Below are 20,342 nucleotides of genomic sequence, written 5' to 3' on the forward strand. Positions count from 1 at the left end.
CAAGTGCAAGTATGACTCCGTCACAAAGGCAACTCCCCACACTACCGAACAGACAAAAAACAAAATCAAAACAATTCCAACACTCTAGATCGTCGATAGCTGTTCCGAATTACTTCGAGACCGCCATCAACGCTTCCATCTGTAATATCCCTGACTTGACTCTGGTTTTACGACCGAGAGCGAAATGGCCGCGTCTTCGCCCCTTGCACGCGATCTCGAATGCATTTCAGGTGCAAAGGGGCGACTCAAATCTGGGTCAGGCGGTGGTCAGGGCCGAGCCGGACCATAAATTACCCAACACACCCCCAATTAAATCACAATAATTAGATGGATATTGAATTTTTGTGACATTAGGATAAAACCTTGACGTGTATTTCGGTATTTGCATGATGGCTTAGGGTTGTTTGCAAAAAGTGGACGCGTTCCACTTCATTTCGGACTTTTTATTTTATTATTGGGGTCTACCAGAGATATGTAAATAGAGGGCCGCGATAACGTGCGGTGTAATGGGAATATTGTTTTCGGATCAATTGCAAAAGCTGGTGCAAACAGAATTAATAAATAAAAGCTAAATAGTTCGCGTTTTGTATTTGTTTGTTTACTTCTATTTTTGGATAATTTTTTTTGTTGAGTTGTAGTTGCGGAGTTATGGCGATTGATTCGGGTTTTCATTATGGTTTCTGAATACATAATATAATCGAAAAAACAATCATAACATCAATCAGGATATCAATCAAAATGAGACACTCGTAGCAGACAAATTTAGATAAGAATAGATTATTAGGTTTGCTCACGTAGCATTAATCTAAAACGAAAAAATAATAATCTATCGGGAGATAGTTTTTGTGATTTGGGTAAATTAGATTGAACAAATTCGTCGCTGTTAGTTTATTCAAGTACATTTGACACATTTCATGGACGAGATATAACGTATGTTTCAAAAAATTTTGGTCAAAAGCGACTGGAAAAACAAAAACATTGAAAACGTGTGGTGCAGCTTTAGGTACATTATTATATTACACCTAAGCACAGACTAAAGTATCACATAAACTAAGTCTCAGTTTCCAAATTAAAGTGCAATTGGACCTACGAAACAGCGGCACGGTCAAATGGTAATGGTGGCTCATTCAAATAGGAACCATTCTCAAACCAACACCTTTCTTGATCTTGTTGAATCGGATGAAACACCGTTCACGGTGTTTTGGTATAATGGGAGACCATGATTTATTTTTTTTTAGGTTGGACACACTGTTTGATTTCCGTCGCTAAAGTGCCTGACATGGGGGTCTATCAAAATGAACATAACATGTTGCTGAATTTCCCGCAATGAGTATTCTTCTATTGCAAACTAGTAAAACTGAAGACAGTGCAGTAGATATTGACAATATTTATAACCTTAAACTTAGAAAAACATAACATAATTCAACAGACAGCTTTACTATCAAATTAAATGCAAAATTTCCATGGCCTCCCATTATGCAAGAACACCTACGGAATTGTCAATATTATTGTCAGTGTCTGTATTTACCAAAGTTAATCTATTTATGATAAAGCTGTAATTAAACGATGCAAATTTGTAAATTTTGACTTATGTGATTGTCATTTTTGTCCCAGTTTTATTTGTCCATCGACTGTATATAATGTGATATTACTAACACCTCTAGCATAATTATGCAGGTTCAATATTACTCACAACTTATTGAAGTTTCCAATTCTGAATCTAAATAAGTAATAGGTAATTATACTCAATTTCATATAAATGTGCATCTAAGCAAGCCATGAAAATCTCATTTTCTGTTGGTAGTAAAGCTAGTGACTTTGACTTTCAAAGTTGCTTGCTCTGCGCGAACCCGATTTGACTAATTTTTCAGTTTTTGTCCATTTTAACATTGCTGATTTCAAAAGCAATGTTACGTCTTTTTACTGATTAAATTAAAGTAATTCTTATTTGTTTTTGTCTTTGTATTTTTACCAAGTAAAGATTTATTGGACATGACCTTCATAAATGTGACTTTTGTAATGTAACTAAATTAAAGGTGCTTTTACAAATACACAGCTCACTTGATGAACATTTATATGAAATCAATTATAGATTGGATATTTCTTTTACATCAGACATTATCCTCCAATGGTCACGGTTGCCGATTTCCTTTCGGATTCTGAATCGGTTCTTTTATATGATATTTTTATTTTTATTTTCGGGATGTCTGTTTATTTATTATATATTTTTTCGTTCTGTATTGTAGCATTTGATTTTATTTATATTTTTTTTTGTATTTGAATAGCGTATGCTAATAAAGTATACAGGGTGGTCCCGATATAACCTGCCAAAAAAATTCTGGGTCATTAGAAGGATCTAACAAGTCCAAAAAACCCCATTTTGTTAGGTCCAAAATAATGGGGATAAATTAACCCCTATCCACACCCATTCGACGCTGCTGACCACAAAAATACGTACCTACTCAGGAATTAATTGTTGGTGTTTGTAAGTATGACAGTATCTAAGCAACATAGGTACCTGAATCGTTTATGACAAATCTCAAATCTGACAAACTAAATCAAATTAATGACATTTATTGAAAACGCTGTACCTACACTGTGTGCGTTAATTCACCAGCTTATTTAGGTACAAAAGCTGATTTTGTAGACTGAGATGAATGAGTAATAAATAAAGTGGTGTTCCTCAATGTGTAAATAAATGTAGAGGTAGTGTGTGCAAAATTGTGGAAGAACTGTGTAACAAGAGTATCGTCTTAATTGTGGTTAAATAGCCAAAATAATGTATTGAATAAATTTATTTACACTTTACATATTCGTACTTTCAACTCTAACTGAGAATATCTACTAACTAATGAAAGGTAAACTAGACTAGAACAATTATTTTATAATAAATGTTCTGTGTGCCTTCCGTTGGCATTTAAGCACATTTGAGTACGCTGGTACCAATTTTAATAAACAGAATTCAGCATTTCTGGGTTTTTACGAATCTGGTTCGCGGCGTCTGTTACGCGTTTCTGGAGTTGGCCTCCTGTATTTATTTCAACTTCGTATACCAAATCTTTCGTGTGGTCCCAAAAATTAAAATCCAGAGGGGTTAAATGGAGGATCGGGGACGCCATCGTATTGGAATCAGTCAGAACCAACCTCACATAAATGCGGATGTAGCTCCACAAAAGTACAACGGGACGGAAGGACTCCTTCAGGAAAACGCTCGCCGTATGGTCGCCTTGCCGGTCTTGAATTACCACGTGTTTCGCCATAGAGTAAATGCAAATCGGCGTATTCTTGTTTTGTGAATTTCATAACCTTTTGAAGGATTCGAAAATTTAAAATTAAACTTGACAAATGTCATAGGTGTTGCAGGTACCGTTGCTAAAGAAATTGCAGCCAAGTAACCAGAATTACCTTTTTAAAACCGATTAACTCATTAGCGTACAGCAAATTTTGACCAAATTTTCAATTATTTTTATCTCGAAAACGAAAAGACTTTTATTAGAAACTTTTTTTGTGTATGAGTTCTACTCATCGTCACCTATTACTGGATTTCTTTTGGCAGGTTATATCGGGACCACCCTGTATATTATTATTATTAATTCGTCTAAAAGCTCTGCTTCAGATAAGTCAAGGGACATTTATAAACTGAAAAAATGACAAAATACTAAGTGACGAGAAAAAGATCTGCGTTTTGTACCATTAACAAATATTTTCTTAATTTTTTTGACAAAAGGTTAAGAATTACCTAATCAAGTAGTTTACGACAGGAACATTTTAAAAATTGTGATCATTGTTTGGAATTGAGAACAATTTAGTACCTAATGACCAATGAGGAACTAAATTTTAACAAGATTCTACTACGCCAGCGCTTAGAGACAGTTCAACTCAAAAATAATGTAACGGAAACAATATTTTAAAAAGATGTGTGGAAAGTCCTTTTGAAAGTTGTTAAACTTAGGTACATGCGTTGAGAAGTGATTTACTTATAGTGTCAGCCAGAAAAAGATGTCCGAATCATTTCTGGTCACACTGTAGATGTAGAATAAGTGAGTAAGTATACACAATTCGTCTCTGTAAAAACTTATATTAGATATACCTACCTAATGATGTTAAAGTTCTTTACTTTATTGTTTGTTTAATAATTTCAATATTTGTTTCATAATAATGTATTTGCACTCGAATTACATTCTCTATAGATGATTAACATTTGATTTAATTGTTTTCTTATTTGGATAGGTGTCAACTACCTTCACCTAATTTGTGTCAAGTTAACAAAACAAAAATCGATAAATATAATTATCGCTGTCCAACAATTATAATTTTAGTACACATAGGACACATTTAGTTATTTCTCAAGGAAAAAAAACACACTTTCACTAATTTTCAGTCAAGAATTTAAATTTAAAAATTGTCCAAGTCATACCTTGTCAAGCCCTACATCGCCTGGCGTGGTGTTGGAAAATGGGGTAACATAAACACGCACAACAACATGAAAACAACGTGAAATGTGAATAACTGACACTGGTTGTATATACTTTTGTAGGGGTTGTTATAGCAACCTTAAAGACTTTTGCGCATTTGCACTTAACATTTTTTTCGTTTTTCTCGCGTCTGTGTGAGAACGTTTTGGGGCAGTATTTTTATCGTAATTTCGATTGCTGCTTCAATTACTTGCGGTTTGTTTGATTAGGGATGATGATGTTGCGTGAAATTTCTGCGGGTTGAAAGGACGAGGCAGGACGAGGTGGCCGAGTGGTTAAGGCGTTGGACTGCTAATCCAATGGGCTCTGCCCGCGTGGGTTCGAATCCCATCCTCGTCGACAATCGCTTTTTTATTCATTAGTTGATCAGTATTCAAATTTGTCTAATTATTTAGCGTTGAACAATAATGACTCTGTTAAATTATATTTGGTTCAAAACGTGGAAACAAGACGAGGTGGCCGAGTGGTTAAGGCGTTGGACTGCTAATCCAATGGGCTCTGCCCGCGTGGGTTCGAATCCCATCCTCGTCGGCTTTTTTTTTGAATAATAAACAATTATTTCATAAATTTTTAATGATAATGAATGGTTATATTAAATTACTTAAAAATATAAATTTATAGGTATTTACTGTGATTATTAATTTTCACATATTTCGTTAAGTACCGAATAATTTTGAGACATTCGGTATCCTAATGACACAATTTAAAATTATTTTATTTAATTAAATGTAAACTAAACCTATCCAATTTTTGTATTAATTTCCACATGGTTGAATTTCTTCTTGAACTTTGTGATTTTCTGCTTTTGATTTTGACACTGTCGGTAAAATAGATTTCCACCTTGCCAAAACAGCAACTCCTACTCCTTCCAGTGTAAACGTCAGACAACTGTCAGCCGGTTCTCCTACATTTAAAAATGTAAACAAACAAACAACCTTCGTTTTACGTTTTGCTCGCAATTAGTGCATCCATTCTAATCAAGACCAGGTGAGAGAATGAATCTAAATGGATCTAATGACCCGTTCACCTTGACACCTCACCCACTTAAAAATCAATACCGGCACACCTCCTGTCATCGATATTTTCCGCAGTTCCGCCGAAAAATGAGCTAAGTGCAGAAAATTATGGATGCAGCCAACGTACCCGACACCAAAGACATCCAACAAAGCAATTACGTGACTGTCATTCCAGTTGAGTTCCCAAGGAACCGCGTTTACAACAACCAAAACCCTGAATACTTGGTGGAACAGTACAGGTAAACACTTCCCAGATTAATTCCAACTATTTTACATTTGTTCCCAGAACTCACGATGACTACCTACAAACTGAAGACTTGTCATCCAGTCAAGGGGCGTTGTATTCTGTTTCGCAAAGAGTTCCAACTGTGAGTGCCAGTTACTCGAGTCTGTGCGGCACAGACACTGGTTATGCCACCGAACAGACCACCTACCCAGGGATGCAGTCTGATTGGGAAAGGGAACGCACAGTCTCCACAACTGACACCACCAAAGATGCCAGCTCAGATGTGCTCAGTGACAAACAGACCAATGGCAAGTATTTCAACATTGTTTTTATTCAGTAGAGTAACAATAAGTTATGGTATAATGGTTATGATTGATACAAACTTAAAGAGTTCCTCAGGAACAAAAAAATGTCAAAATTGACAGTAGGGACATGGCAATCTTGATGCAATCATCTTGACTAAAATCTCGTCATAACTGTCAAACTGACAAGATATATGTCATTATTGTAAAATACAGTTTAACTGTGGGTTACAGTCGTTAAAATAGTGTCTATCATATATTATGAGAATCTGAATGTGTAAATTGATTATCACAGCTCCTAATACTGGAGGAAACTAAGTAAGACCAAACGAGGTCAGGCAGAATTCACTTCAACTTCTTCTTTGACAGCTTCCATTTTATCACCGGACTTGGTTCCTGGCGTCGACGACGATTGCGTGTTCGTATTCGAGTTGGTGACGATATTATTTTTCCGGCGCGTCTTCATGATCACGGTACTGACTCTCTTCTGTACAAAAGTCCTGAAACCTTTGTGCCACCAGGCGTAGATTATCGGATTGATGAGACTATTAGTGAAGCCCAAAATAGCCAAGGGACTGGCTATAATTATCCGAAGATTCCTACATCTTTTGCTGTCTATATTTTCGCACTGGTAGACGTAAATAACGCTGGTTATAAAATAGGGAGACCAAGTAACCAGGAAGCTTCCCGTCGTAAACAAGACCACTTTGATGGCCTTCCACTTGCTCGGCGTTTTGACGCTGGTCGACGGATTCTTCATGAATATCCTGGCGAAAATATTTCGCTTCTTGGAGTTTGTCTCTTCGGTTTGTGCAACCTGTCCTCGACCGCGAAACATTCTCAGATTGTTGGTAGACGAATTGGTGGCGTTTCTGTTGTTGTCCGAGTCCTGGAGGTGTGCGATTTTTTTGACTGCGTGGTAGAGAATGATCGAGTAGAGCACGACGACTATCAGGATTGGAAGGATTCCAGCTAGGACGGTTAGCAGTATCAGGCCTCGGGGTGCCAACAGGATGAACCAGCAAATTCTTCCGTTTTCGGTATCGCCGTACCACCCGAACAACGGCATGAATCCGATAACGCAGCCTGAAAATGAACGGTTTCGTTTCGTTTTTAATTGGGTTGTTCGACTCACCTACGACCCACGTGCCCACTATTAATAATCTAGCCCTCATCGGGTAAACCCACTGCTGGTATTGTATGCCGTGTATTATGTACAGGAATCGATCTACGGCGATCAGACCGACGGAGTACACGGAAGTCAGAGTGCTAGCCACTATCATACCTGCAATTTTAACACGGTCGAGATAACAGTGTTGACTCTTCGTCTAGACTCTACCTAACTGGAGAGCGCAAATATTGTGGTCGCGGTTCTCTTTGGGGTACAGCTGTCCGAAAACGACAGCCACTCCTGTTAGGAGATCGGTCATGGCGACGTTGCCGAGGAACAAGTAAGTGGACCGGGGCTGTTGACCTAAAGCGACCACGTCAGGACGGCAACGACACAAGATTGGTCTTACCCTTTTTCAGTATCAGTCCGCTGGAGACGACCACCAGGAGATTCAAAAGAATGATGATGCATCCGATCGCCGGTATTAAGACGTCGTACAGGGTCAGTTGAGCCTTGACGGAAGGATTGTTATCGTCGAGAGAAATATTTGATTTTAGTTGGGTGGCGTTCATTTCGGTGGTGTCGGAGATAAGTCGTACCAGTTCAGTTGTCGGCATGTAACTCGTGTCGTTTTAAATGTCTGGAAGGAAATGGGAGTGTTGTTGAATCACGATAAGAGTGTAAAAGTTGCAAGTTTGTCAATACAATTTTCTTTATGTGAATTAGGCGAAAATGTGATTGTATTTGTTTGTGTGAAACGAAAAAGATTAACGGGAAAAACTAGGCGCAAAACGGTATTGATCTAGAATTCAATTTGTTCGATTGAAATGTACCTATTGTCATAGATTTTGATCTCCACTAATACTATGTGTTCACCTTTGAAATTGATTTCTGACTGTCGGTATGGTCTCAATTACATTTTAAATTCTGTGATGTTCGATTCGTTAAAATAATAATTAAAATTGTTGGGACATATTGAATTATTGTCGTCTTTCATCTTGTCAAACACTGACGGATCAATACATCAAACAGACTTCTGCATACCTAATTATATTTATTATTTTGTTTTTATTAAAAAAAAAATTAAAACAGTTATTTATTGATGCAATTTTATACGAAAACGATGAAAGAAACTAAAATTCACGATGTGTTCAAATAAAAATAAGTGTTGATTTTTCTTTATCATTCGTATACCGGGTGTCCGGGCGAAAGTTCAGATGGGTTTATTTCCGGTGTCGTAAACATTACAAATTTGAAATTGTAAGGGGTGAGTCAACACACGTAGGGACGTAATTTAATATCATTGTCATGAAATTAATCGGCCCCCAGCCACCCCCACTTCAGACTTTTTAATGACATCCAACATTTGAAATGAAGGATTGTAAAAGAGGGCATCTTTTCAGTATATTATAATTCAGAATAAGTGGCATCGCGGTAGGCGTTGGAAATTCAAATTTACGTTGGCAGCAAGACCCTTGCTAATAATACCCTAGTTTCGATGCTGTTGGTAACCTTCGCTTTTAATTTGGCCTTGATATCATTGGAATCGTTTTGTGTTTATTTTCTTGTATTTGGAATTTCTTTGTTTCATTTATGAAAAGTGTATTATTTGTCTGGGGGTTATCTCTGCTGCGGGTGAAAACCATGTCAAAATTATGTAACGCATAACCTCAAAATAAAGTAATGATGGTTTCACATGTTTACTAAATTTTTGACATAACATAAAGCTCACTTTAGAGAATCAACGCCTACCGCGATGCCACTTATTCTGAATTATACTATACGTCTGTTTAGAAAACGTGACAGGTTACAACACTTACAATGAAACGTTTTTGACATATTTGACTTTGACATTTAAAAAAATTAAATATTTTTCTCGGTTAGAATAATCAGTTTGGTCTAGTTTAACACGAGAAGTTTTTCAGAATTTCAAAATGAGTTTGAGAATCGGCTACACTATTTTAATCTTGTTTTATTTTTGTTACTTGTTATTGTTAATTGCATAATTAAACATTTTTGTTTTGAGTTTTTACTAATTTGTTTTCATTTCTGTAACCTGACCAAGTATCAAGGGCGGTAGGTGCGTTTTACAGCGTAATAGTTCATTCATTATTACCTCAGGCCGGTAGCACGATCGGAAACATTATAAAAAGACAAAACATTTTTTCTACAATCGATATCCAAGAAGACACGTGCGCTCGCATTTGACAACGCAATGTTGACGTTTTCTTCCGAGGAGTGTCACTTTGCTGCTTTAAAGCAGCAAAATAGTAAAAACGCTCGCTTATTAACTGTAAACTAGTGCTACAATTGATCGTTGCGATTGCAGAAAAAGCCCTTCATACCTTTTTAATTACCGCCCTATAATAGGGCCTTTTTTGTAACTTACCGCCTTAATAATCAACTTTGGCGATAAACGCAAGCCACTGCCTTGGAAACAGAACCGGTAAACACGTGAAAACGACCAATCGTGCAAAAAGTCATTTTATTTGAGCCTAAATAGTATAGGTATATCAGTGGTTCCGAAACTGTAGTCAAGTTTGCCTTGATGTTGTGAAACTTCTGGAAAGAAACACTTTTACACAGCTGTCGAAAAAAAATGTTTACTCATATACAGTAGGACATAACTACTCCCCCATCTCTTAACTTTTGAACCAGAGAAGATAGAAACCAAATCAAATGGTATCAAGTTTACGACTACGTAAGGTAAAATTGAAGCACATACCTGCAAAGATGGCGCTGGAGGCGCTATCAACTTTGAAATTTCAATGATTTGAAAGGTCTTTCAGTTTTCTATCCAACAGTGGATTGATTTTTCAATTCCTTTGAATGAAATGTGGTTTCATAGGTATACTGCATTAATTTTTCATCCTCATTTTTAAAACAATTTTCGGACAAAAATCGCATTTGGGAACATGTTTACATTACCCAACCAGAATCTTTGGAAAATCTGTGGAAAAGAATGAAACTGGTGCTTTTGACTATTACGTCAAGAAATATTCAAGAGTGGGTATGAAATGTTGAAACAGACTGTTTTATAGCACAGGTGCAGGCCGCAGGGGAACATTTATGTTTTTATGTTTAAACGCCACAAATTGGTTTTTCATTGAATTTTTGCTTCAATTTATTCATAACGCAATGGTTCTGAACCTATGATCCGCGGATTTCCGAAGGGGTCGTGATATCGTGCATTCATTTAAATTCCTCATTAAAAATCCTCAAAGTTGGCGTTGAGGAGTCGATTGTAAACACACCACTCGTGTAAAAACGTAAGATTTAAACAGCTGATCCGTGATCCGTATAGTGCGTTCACAATCGACTCTTCGACGCCAACTTTGAGGATAAATTTAAATGAACGCACGATATCGTCAGAGACGGTCCACGAAAGCTTGAAGAAAGTACAGTTACAATAGAAAGAAAAAAACTTTATGGTTTCAAAACTTTCTTAGATAGTGATACCAAATTTTAACACCTTTTTGAGAAAAGTCAATGTCTATTGTTCTATCATGGCTGACATTTCATGACAGCATAATAACGGTGGGGTGATAACTCCCAGTACCAACATATTCCAAATTTTCTTACATTATTCAGCGTATACTTAATAAATAGTTTTGTTTTCAAAGTTGTTCGACTCAAAAGAGAATCTCCTGCGTAATCGATCAGTCGTTGTTTTGTTCTGTTTTCCTTCATTTTGTGTTTAGACCATCCGTCAGCAAAAATTCAGTACTTATATGCATCTGGTGTCGGCATCAAGTCAAAGTCTTCTTTAATGATGTGTGGCATGCAATTTGGTGACATGTATACTTCAGACGCCATTATTGTTTATTGTTATAACAGATTCCGATCAAAATGTCCTTTCGCAATTTTGATGGTCTTTTTCACCAGTGTGGACCAATGGTACCATCAGTATCGTGGAACTTTATCGTACGATTCACAAACCCGAGGCCTTTTTTAAGTGGCTGTAATGACATAGCAATTTTCCACATTACGATATGAAACGCTATTGTGACAATTGTTTTTGCTCTTTTGCCCTATACCATCATTAATTCCAGACAAATTTAGAAACCACTGTCCATAGAAACAGTATGAAACGTAAATTACATGTTTTCAATTTTTGAAACACTGTGGATGCGTTTAATGTTGTAACGTTTATTTATCACAAGACAGATAAGATTTCCGTATGGATCTTTTGGCGGATGAGATATTTAAAGTCTGCAGGATTTATTTGTAATATATCCAAAGTGTTAGTTCAAGGTTTTTTATTCATTGTTTCAGTCTATTAGCTTAATGGTAGTTTAATGGTCATTGATCTAAACTTTGCTGATTCTGAAATATAAATATGAACCAATGTTAAAAAGTCTAGACCGAAGTTTTTTGAACCTCTTCTCCTAGGAAGGTCATCTTTTGTCTATGGTACCCGTAATTGAAAAATATATTTACAATCTTCTCACAAATGATATTTTAATGTTTTCGAGTGGGGCAGTTTTTACCGAATACAGATAAATAATTATTTCTTGTTAAATCATAGTTGATCACTCATGTACTCCTATCGTGTGATTTTTTTTAATCGTTGATAATTGAAACGGGAATTTGCTTCAAGGTGTGATTACGAATTTTGTTTTTATAACTAACAAATATGAAATTGTGGTTTAAATGTCACATTCACTAAAATTTGCAATATTTTTATTTTTATTGTAAATAGATAAAATTTTATACACTGGCACGAGCAAAAAAACGTCAAAATCATGTTTTGACGCAGTGGAAAATCCTCCATTGTAAAACGATCGTAAAATCATAACCTATATAATGTTGTATGACATTAATTGACATTAATTAATCAGGCAGGGAAAAATGTTTAATTTGAGACAATCTAACCAAATTTTGAAATGACATTGACGACCAGAATTTTTTGCTCGCGACAGTACAATCGCGGCCATCCAAAAGTGAACGATAGCTTGCGAAAATTTCCGTATTTTTCGTTAGATTAAATCAGGCTGTATCACATTCGTGCAGCAGGCGTTATTATTTTAATAATAAAAAGTTGTAATAAATAATTTTTAATAAAAATGAGACTGAGAAGTAATTAATACATTATTAAAATGAAAGTAAACTTTAGTAAAGAAACCTTTCCAACACCTATTCGTATTGGCCTCTCAAGCCTGTTTTCTTGCCAACGCCTCTTTATATTGAAGATGCAAGTCTTACTGCAATGTAATTCTCTCGCCACAGCAGCCAATGACCAATTTTCTTCTAGCTTTGCAATAGCCCTAGCTGTCTGAATCGGAGTGAGATGTACGATTTAAAAAAATAGTTTCAATAATTTTTTTAACGCTAATGTCAAACTTTGACATTTTAGGACGCCTATGATTTAAAGTAAAAATCAAACTATAAAAAAACATTTATGTAATTATGTAAAGTGTAACTTTACACACGTTACATAACAGTATATTATTCAAGGATAGCTATTATCCACGGAGATGAAGTTTAGTTACGCCTATGTCTACAATTTGTGCCGCAATCATCCAAGTGGGTAATAGCCATTACACACGAGTAGAATACGATACTTCTTAACGACGTCCAAATTTCATAATTTTTCACTATCAGCATTCGTTTACTACTTTTTTTTATTAAAAGCATACACATTTCAAACTAATCTAATAATATTGCACTTTATCATAACAAGTGCATAGTCAATTGCAAAATTGATTTGCAACATTTGCAAAAAACCTGTAGAGTAGTAAGTCAATATTCACGGGTGTGGATAATGAATAGCATTTAATAGGAATAGAAACCCAAATTATTTTGTGAAAACCAGACGAAATTAAAGAAAAATATTTAGAAGCTATTTTTCAATTAATTCGTGTGTTAAATACAAGTTCAAAAGCTGCGGAAATTAGTCCATTTTGCACAATTAGTTTATTAAGCAGTGCCTCTTCATGCTTTAATGACTTCAACAGAACATGTTTGATTATTTATTATTTGCTCAACGCTTTCCCGACGATTTTAATTTCTCGACATTTGCAAATTCTGACGGACGGTCGCGACAATATCCTTTCTTCTATTTTTTTCCTACCATTTCTCAATCGTTTACACATGCCATTTACCTTAAGGAACTAGATAACTCACATCAAACCAAACCAACAAACATTTTTACTAGATCGGTAACGCTATATCTAAAAAAAAAATGTTTATAAGGTGTTGTGTTTTCGCTACGTTGGTGCTCAGTGGATTGTGACATACCGTAATGTTTATACCAAACAGGCAAAAACCTTATAAATACGCACGGGTTTGATCCAAACGGCGTTTACACACTCAGTTATCTCCACCGACCCCAGTTATTTTTCAAACAAGAACAAATCTAGCACAGGCCCAATTTTTTGGTTTGCATCAAACGCAGATTTCTATTTAGACACAATGATCCTCTGAATTTGGGATGCTCAGACCACTTTGCGCAAATTATCGGAGTGTGTAACAACTTATTAAACATTTTTGTGGATGTCACTCATTGTCAGATGGTGTGATTTTATCTTTTGACGAGATAAAACTTTTACATACATATTAAAACTATATGCAAAAGAATCAGTAGCCTGTTTTGCTACCGATACCGAAGGATTGAAGTTCTACTGATCCTGTCCAATGCTGACAAATTCAAGAGATTCTTTGAGGAATCGACTTGTTTGGTCTCTAAAAAAAGTTGGTTTCTCCACACTTTGATGTCTTTGGTACCTTCGCACTTGGTTTGGGAAAAAGTAAATAACATAAACATGTAATATAGTTTTATTTGCTGATACCCTAATTTGTAAACTATTAATAATAATTAAACGCCCATTTTGTTTAAAGTGAATTGACGTGACCGTCTGTCTTCCGTCATTTAATACCCACCTTAAAAGCAATTTGCCCTAGTTTCTATTGCGAAGTAAAGAACATTTGGGGCGCGGAAAAAACGTTTTCCCGCAGTTCCAGGATAACTGGGAAATACCTATTTTGAGGCTATGAGCACAAAAACAACTTTGCATCACACTTACTTTAGTTTCAGCTGTTATCTATAATGCTTGATTTTCAACATTTTAACAATTTGAAAATATGTAGTATAAATTTTGTTTTGCTGAAATTACTCAAACTGTGATGTTGCGGTATTACATACTTTGTAGTATTATCAAAAACAGTCTGAAATTATAGTAGCGGCCGGGGAAAATGGGAATCTGGCTTTTTCATTTAAATAACTTCGGGTTGTATTTAAATAAAACTGTAATGGTTAATTATTAAGATTTCGACTTCGAGCGGTCGATGGGTACTTTTCTGATGTAAACAAACAGTCGTCCTTTTATCAGGTAGGTATACACATACAGTATTGGCAGGCAAAAATTTGTCCCTGTCGTAAATCTTAATAATGATAACCTTTACAGTTTTATTTAAATACATCCCAAAGTTACTGAAGTCAAGAAGCCAGATTCCCATTTTCCCCGGCCGCCACTGTACACAAATGCACAAATGATACCGCTGAATATAGCAAATATGTATCTTGAAAGGCTAGAAACTCGTAAAAATAAGAACCAAGTAATGAAAAGTTATACTGAAAATCGTACGACACTCATTAATGACCAATAGAAAAATTATTTCACGAGCCATAACCATGGCAACAAAAAAAATTCTTGGAAATTTTTTGTAGGTAGACCAACCTAACTGTGATTAATAAGTGGAAATTTTTTCAGCCAATCAAAATCATTTATTTTGTTGTTGTCTTGGTTATGGCTCGTGAACTAATTTTTCTATTGGTCTTTAATGAGTGTCGTACGATTTAAAAATTTATAATTTAAGAAGCATAATGTCCGTGTCGTTGCGATTTAACTAATACGTTTTAGAAATGCATTCGAAAAAATTTCCGGAAATAATCAATGCACTAGGGATATTATAAGTGATAATACACCCATTCCGACGTTCAATTTGTATACGTTAATTCAAATACATTAAATTTTATCATGTCTGATAAGTATGAATTGATTAATCTGTACAGAAAGACTTAAGCCAGTTTCATCAGAATAGTAAGATACAAGACTAATTTATCATTTTGATCACTGTGAAAAGAACCACATTGTCGACATAAATAAAACTGAGCGATCAACGCGAAATTTGATCAGTTTAAAAACCGTTAAATAATTTGAAGACGGTTTTTCGGAATTCGTTGAGATTTGGTATAGGGTTAGGAGAAGTCAATTGCTGTTTCTTGTAATTTTTTCAATTTTGTATCATCCTTTGTTTTTGAGAGGTAATGATAACTTGTTTTTTTATAAATACATACCACTATCTGCACGTTGCATATCATTCGAAAGCACTCCTTTAGTATTTACATACATACATCATTTTTGCTCAGAGAACTAGGCGACGCCAGTGACCTTGAAGCACGGTACAGGCTCTCCAGCGACGATCTGGTCATTTCCTCAGAATCAAATATACATTTTCTGAATCAGTCAGTCAAGACATTGATATATCAGACATATACATATTACTGGGATTTTTGACCACTTTTCAGTCACATCCTTTTTTTAGTTTTGATGACAATTAATATATGCGCGTGCTACGTCGCTGAATTCATAAGAAAATGCTCTTTTCAAAATGTAAAATTTAGCACATATGTCGAAAACAAATGAAGATGTAAATTTGAAAAAATTACGAGTAAAAGAACTTCCCTTACAGCAAATTTGGAGGAATTCCGATAAACCGTTTTCAAAATATTGAACTGTTCATCGGGTAACCACTGGAAATAAGTAACAAAATTGTCACTGTTGCAAAATTTACCAGGATATTCCATTTAGAGTAACGATAACAACAATAGCCACTAATGTGCTATAATTTATTAATATGCTATTGAGCAGTTAAACGGAATAATGCACTAACAATTACTATCGATTTTTTACCATTTATCAAATAAAAAAATAATTGCACTTACTGCGTTGCGCCACCCCCGCTCTCGTATTTTCACGCAAAATTTCTTGTTCTCAACACTTTCCACAAAATAAACGTGCCCCAGCTTTCAGTGCCAACTTGTGACAAATTCTCTTCAGACTCGCCGTTATATCGTATTACCCGGAAGCTTCCTTCCTGCAGAACCGATGGATTTTCTTATCAGTTCCGACGACTACAGGGATTCCCTTTTTACCGTGAGCACATTAAAAAAATATCTCGCTCCGAACGGTTGATTCACTCGTCCTTGAACTCGGCTAAATTTTCATAAGCACCAATTATGAATAAAACATCACTCTGCTGCGGCTTTTCATGAAATCGTCGTAATTGAGGAAACTGCCATGCTACCTTACGTGCTCCATAGATTAGGTACTTCCTAATGTTCCTAAATGAATAATTCCACAGATTAAAGTGTCAAGGATTCGCGTTCTCCTCGAAAGTTTTCCCTCGCCGGTGTCAAGACGAGAGTCGTTGCCTGTCGGTGGGCACTTACCACGCGTCGAAGAGTCTGTTCCGGAGCAGTACCGACGTCGCACTAGCGTTCATTGATTTACAATGGCGAGGACGGTGTGGATTCTAAAAATAATGCAAACTGAGATTGTTCAAATTGCCAAACTGGACACAGAGTTATGAACGGAAGACCACGAGGCGTTCCGCAACGGAGTCTTCGACACGTGGTTTCTGATTGGAACAATTCGAGTTTGGACGGTCTATTCTGAGCAGTTGCACTTACAGGTGGACACGAAAATTTACAGTGTTTACAGCGGAATCACTGTTTCGTGTCCGTAAAACTTTAAATAGGTACTGTCATGATTCTACCGAAAACAAATATTTATGGAGTGATCGGGCAGTCACACGAATGTGGTCTCTGCTGCGGTGCATCTGTTTTCATTGATTCCCGGTAAAATACTAACCCTGCTCGTCGGTGATTTTCATGAGGCTCGAATAAATTTGTTATTTAATCCTATTGATTCAGAGGCGATTTGGACACTTAACAACGATTCGAAGTGGGTTATCTTTGTTGGTTTTTTGGTGGCGGTCTCTGTGAGGATTCAAACGGCGGAGGAAATGAACAAAACACCCAATTCCGTTGTTTACACAGATGGGACGTGATTAGTCAATAAATAAATAAACGAGTCTCTTAATTACAATTTGTCAGGTCACCGCGTTTTCGCACTATCGAGCGTTACTCTGCGAAAATTTTATTTTTTAATTTTGCAACGGATTGAGATGCTGACGAACAACAGCAACTGTAAGCGATACAGTGATCTCATTTTTTAACGACCCGAACCGCCCCTGAATCTTTCCAAGTCTATAAAATTTTTATAGGTGTGTTGTTCATCAACGATGCCAAAATCTTTTAAACAGTCTTCGAACAGTGATCTGTAAAATGTGAAACAGCTGTTTATGTCGGAATGTCAGTATTATTAGAAAAAATATTGTAAGATCTAATTTTATCAATTTGGGAAGTTATGATTTTAAAATTGGTCTTTATCAATTTTTCGGTAATCGCCTATGGGAGCAATTGATAAAATGCAAAAAAAAAATTGTTTCTGTGTTTGGTGGACATATGTATGTATGCTCATCTCATTAATTAAATACGTCGCAGATACGTCAAGGACTTGAAAAAAAAACCGATATACCAATAATAGGAACTTGCCTTTGAAAGTATGTATGTACTTAATTTAGTCTTCTCAAGGCTTTCCAGACAAAGCTTTTCTAAAATATGTTCCAGTTCCCTAAAGACGCTCTCATTTCAAACGTTCTTCTTTTATGTAAGATAAGTCAAACTGTAATACTGTGCTCGCTGATTAATTATTTTTCAGTCTTGAACTCTTGCCAATAAATTATACTTTATTTCTTCTGAAATGCAATAATACTTAATGATGTTCACTTCACGGTATTATTTTTTTCTAACGATATACATATTCCTACTTAGAATTTTGTTCAATTTTGGTATAATGTCCTGTTTCTTTTTTACTATAAAATATTATTTGATGATAAAATGGTATACATATTGTTATACGAGTTGCATAAGACAGTCTATTGTCGAACGAGTTCCACAACATGTCTTGTGAAACGAATGTTAACATGCTATTTTTTCTACTTCGGTTTCATTAATTTATTTTTTTTTAAATATAAAATAATTATCTAGTGACTTTTACTTTAATGGAATTGGGTTGGTATTGACGAAGCAATGTCATTTGATTGAAAATTAAATTTCAAATAGTCTCCCAAATGTTGTTACAATAATAATGTACCCCCATAATAGTTTATTTTGATCCAAAACATGGATTCCGGTTCAAATGACATCACATTTAACATTGAAATTTACTATCAATACCAACCCCACATTCAATAATCAGTTAATCACTTGAAACGATGCTATAAAATTGATCTTTGTGAAACTGTCACAAAATGCTCGTTGTGGCACTGAAGTAGAAAATAGTAGTTTATTTAACGAGTTCCTGTGTAAATTGGGCTTTTTTTGGCATGGGTGGGCCAGTTTAAAACGCGAGTGAAACGAGCGTTTTAAAGGCCCACGAGTCTCAAAAAATTAAAATTAGCTTGACGTTTCGTTTTGACAAGTTGTGAAAATTCTCAAATTCTGACAGTGTCAAACAAAAAATAAAATTATTCAAACATTCTGTTTGAGAGAAGTTAAGTTTTATCATTTTTAACACTTTTTACGTGAAAATTTGTAGAAAACTGACAGTGACATTGATTTCATTTCATTAACCAAATTCTTAAAAACATATGACATTAAAAATTATTTCGATTTTTTTAAATAATATGCCGCTTAATTGTGACAAAAAATACCTACTGCCTTATTTTTATGTTGATTTATTAATAAATTGTTAAAAATAATTATAAAAAAAATTGTCTTGCGTTCAAGGATTTTTTCTCATTTTTTCGACAAATTAGTTCCGTTCCGATACTCCCACTTAACCTGAATTTACAATATTTGTTTGTAGTGCAACCTACGTGGTTAATTTATTTATTTTACAATTCAAAGATGTTCAGATTTTATTTCCGCAAAAAAAAAAGTTGGATGTTTCAATAAAAAATTTTGGTAATTGTTCACTTTAACTACTTCTGGAATTTTCGCGTTTTTTCTGGCTGGACAGCCTCAGGACGTCCTACATCGTTTCCCACCAGTCAAACCTTGTGCAAATGAAAATTTTCCTTACCCTTTAATTATACTAAGACTTGGCGCCACCTTGACGCGACCTTGAAACACAACAAGAGTGCATTTGCACAAGGTTTGAATGGTAGGACACGATCTATGAGAACGCCCTGAGGCCTGTCTGGCCAGAAAAAACGCGAAAATTCCAGAAGTAGTTAAAGTGAACAATTACCAAAATTTTGAACAAAAATATCTCAATGATAAAGACATTTTTGATAAAGACATAAATTCTAATCATATCGTTCAAGTTGGTGAAAAGAGAGACTTCTGCGAAAACAGAAACCACAGGAATAAACGAAAATTGATGCTTTATTTAAAGTTACGAAACAAAAACTGTCAATTGAATTAGATTTTTGCGTGAATGATAATAAAAAATAAAAATATCTTATTCCTACATGTGCGATTTATTTTTATCACAAGGTTACGTATATTTTTCTTTGTTCATCCGTCATAGACGAGATAGTTAGTCAACACTACGGGCCTGAAACTTGTAGGAGTCAAAACATTAAAATAGTGCCGATCACCGATTTAGCTTGAAATAATCCAGTAGCACTTGTGACTTCACGCGTCCAATTTTTATACAATTTATTTTTGATTGATTGAAATTGACCAACATTCGTTAACGGTAAATTTGAATTGTTCACCGTGTGGTCCTGGTTTTGTGTAGCGACTGTCACCTATAAACTTGAAAGGATAAGCTGACAAGTCCATTTAGAATAAATGATGGATGCATTTTTGCCTCATTGATTAATTAACGTAGCAACAATGGGCCTATTACCAGTAATGTGGTAATGTTTGTATACCTAATAATAAAAAAATTATTACAACAAAACACATATTGCATCTTTTCACTTATTGCAACTAGCAAGTTGATATTTTATAATATTCAGATTAATTAATCCTATTAGAACAGCTATACAAACAAGCACCATATTGACATATTAGTTTAGGGAAATTATATTCAAGATAAAAATACCATAACTTTTTGTTCCGAAAAATAACATAATTTTTATCTTCACTAAGTGTGTCAGTTGTTTGGTACATAAAGTACAATTGGGGGCAAT

The 20,342-nt window shown here is 35.3% G+C and overlaps 1 protein-coding gene and 2 non-coding genes across 9 annotated transcripts; 2 read left to right on the forward strand and 1 right to left on the reverse strand.

The window, feature by feature from the left end:
- Window positions 1–4,732: 4,732 nt before the first annotated feature.
- TRNAS-GCU (transfer RNA serine (anticodon GCU)) lies at window positions 4,733–4,814 on the forward strand. Its single transcript has one exon. It is a non-coding gene; the product is annotated as a tRNA-Ser (tRNA).
- A 110-nt stretch (window positions 4,815–4,924) lies between these two features.
- Window positions 4,925–5,006, forward strand: TRNAS-GCU (transfer RNA serine (anticodon GCU)). The gene has a single exon. It is a non-coding gene; the product is annotated as a tRNA-Ser (tRNA).
- Window positions 5,007–6,027: 1,021 nt separating this feature from the next.
- LOC138124597 (glucose-dependent insulinotropic receptor-like) lies at window positions 6,028–16,960 on the reverse strand. 7 transcript variants are annotated; one of them, XM_069039688.1, is made up of 6 exons: window positions 16,585–16,957; window positions 16,078–16,476; window positions 7,540–7,770; window positions 7,359–7,493; window positions 7,155–7,304; window positions 6,028–7,105 (listed from the first exon to the last, which is right to left on the reverse strand). In XM_069039688.1, exons 3-6 carry the CDS (start codon window positions 7,745–7,747, stop codon window positions 6,354–6,356), a joined length of 1,245 nt encoding a protein of 414 aa, XP_068895789.1. In that variant the 5' UTR covers window positions 7,748–7,770; window positions 16,078–16,476; window positions 16,585–16,957; the 3' UTR covers window positions 6,028–6,353. The 7 variants fall into 7 exon arrangements, with proteins under 7 accessions (XP_068895789.1, XP_068895788.1, XP_068895793.1 ...); XM_069039687.1 differs by having other exon boundaries at window positions 16,078–16,229; window positions 16,288–16,957; XM_069039692.1 differs by lacking the exon at window positions 16,078–16,476 and having other exon boundaries at window positions 16,585–16,960.
- Between the last annotated feature and the right edge of the window lie 3,382 nt (window positions 16,961–20,342).

This window comes from Tenebrio molitor, chromosome 2 (genome assembly GCF_963966145.1).
Source record: "Tenebrio molitor chromosome 2, icTenMoli1.1, whole genome shotgun sequence".
In the NCBI taxonomy this organism is placed as follows: domain Eukaryota; kingdom Metazoa; phylum Arthropoda; class Insecta; order Coleoptera; family Tenebrionidae; genus Tenebrio; species Tenebrio molitor.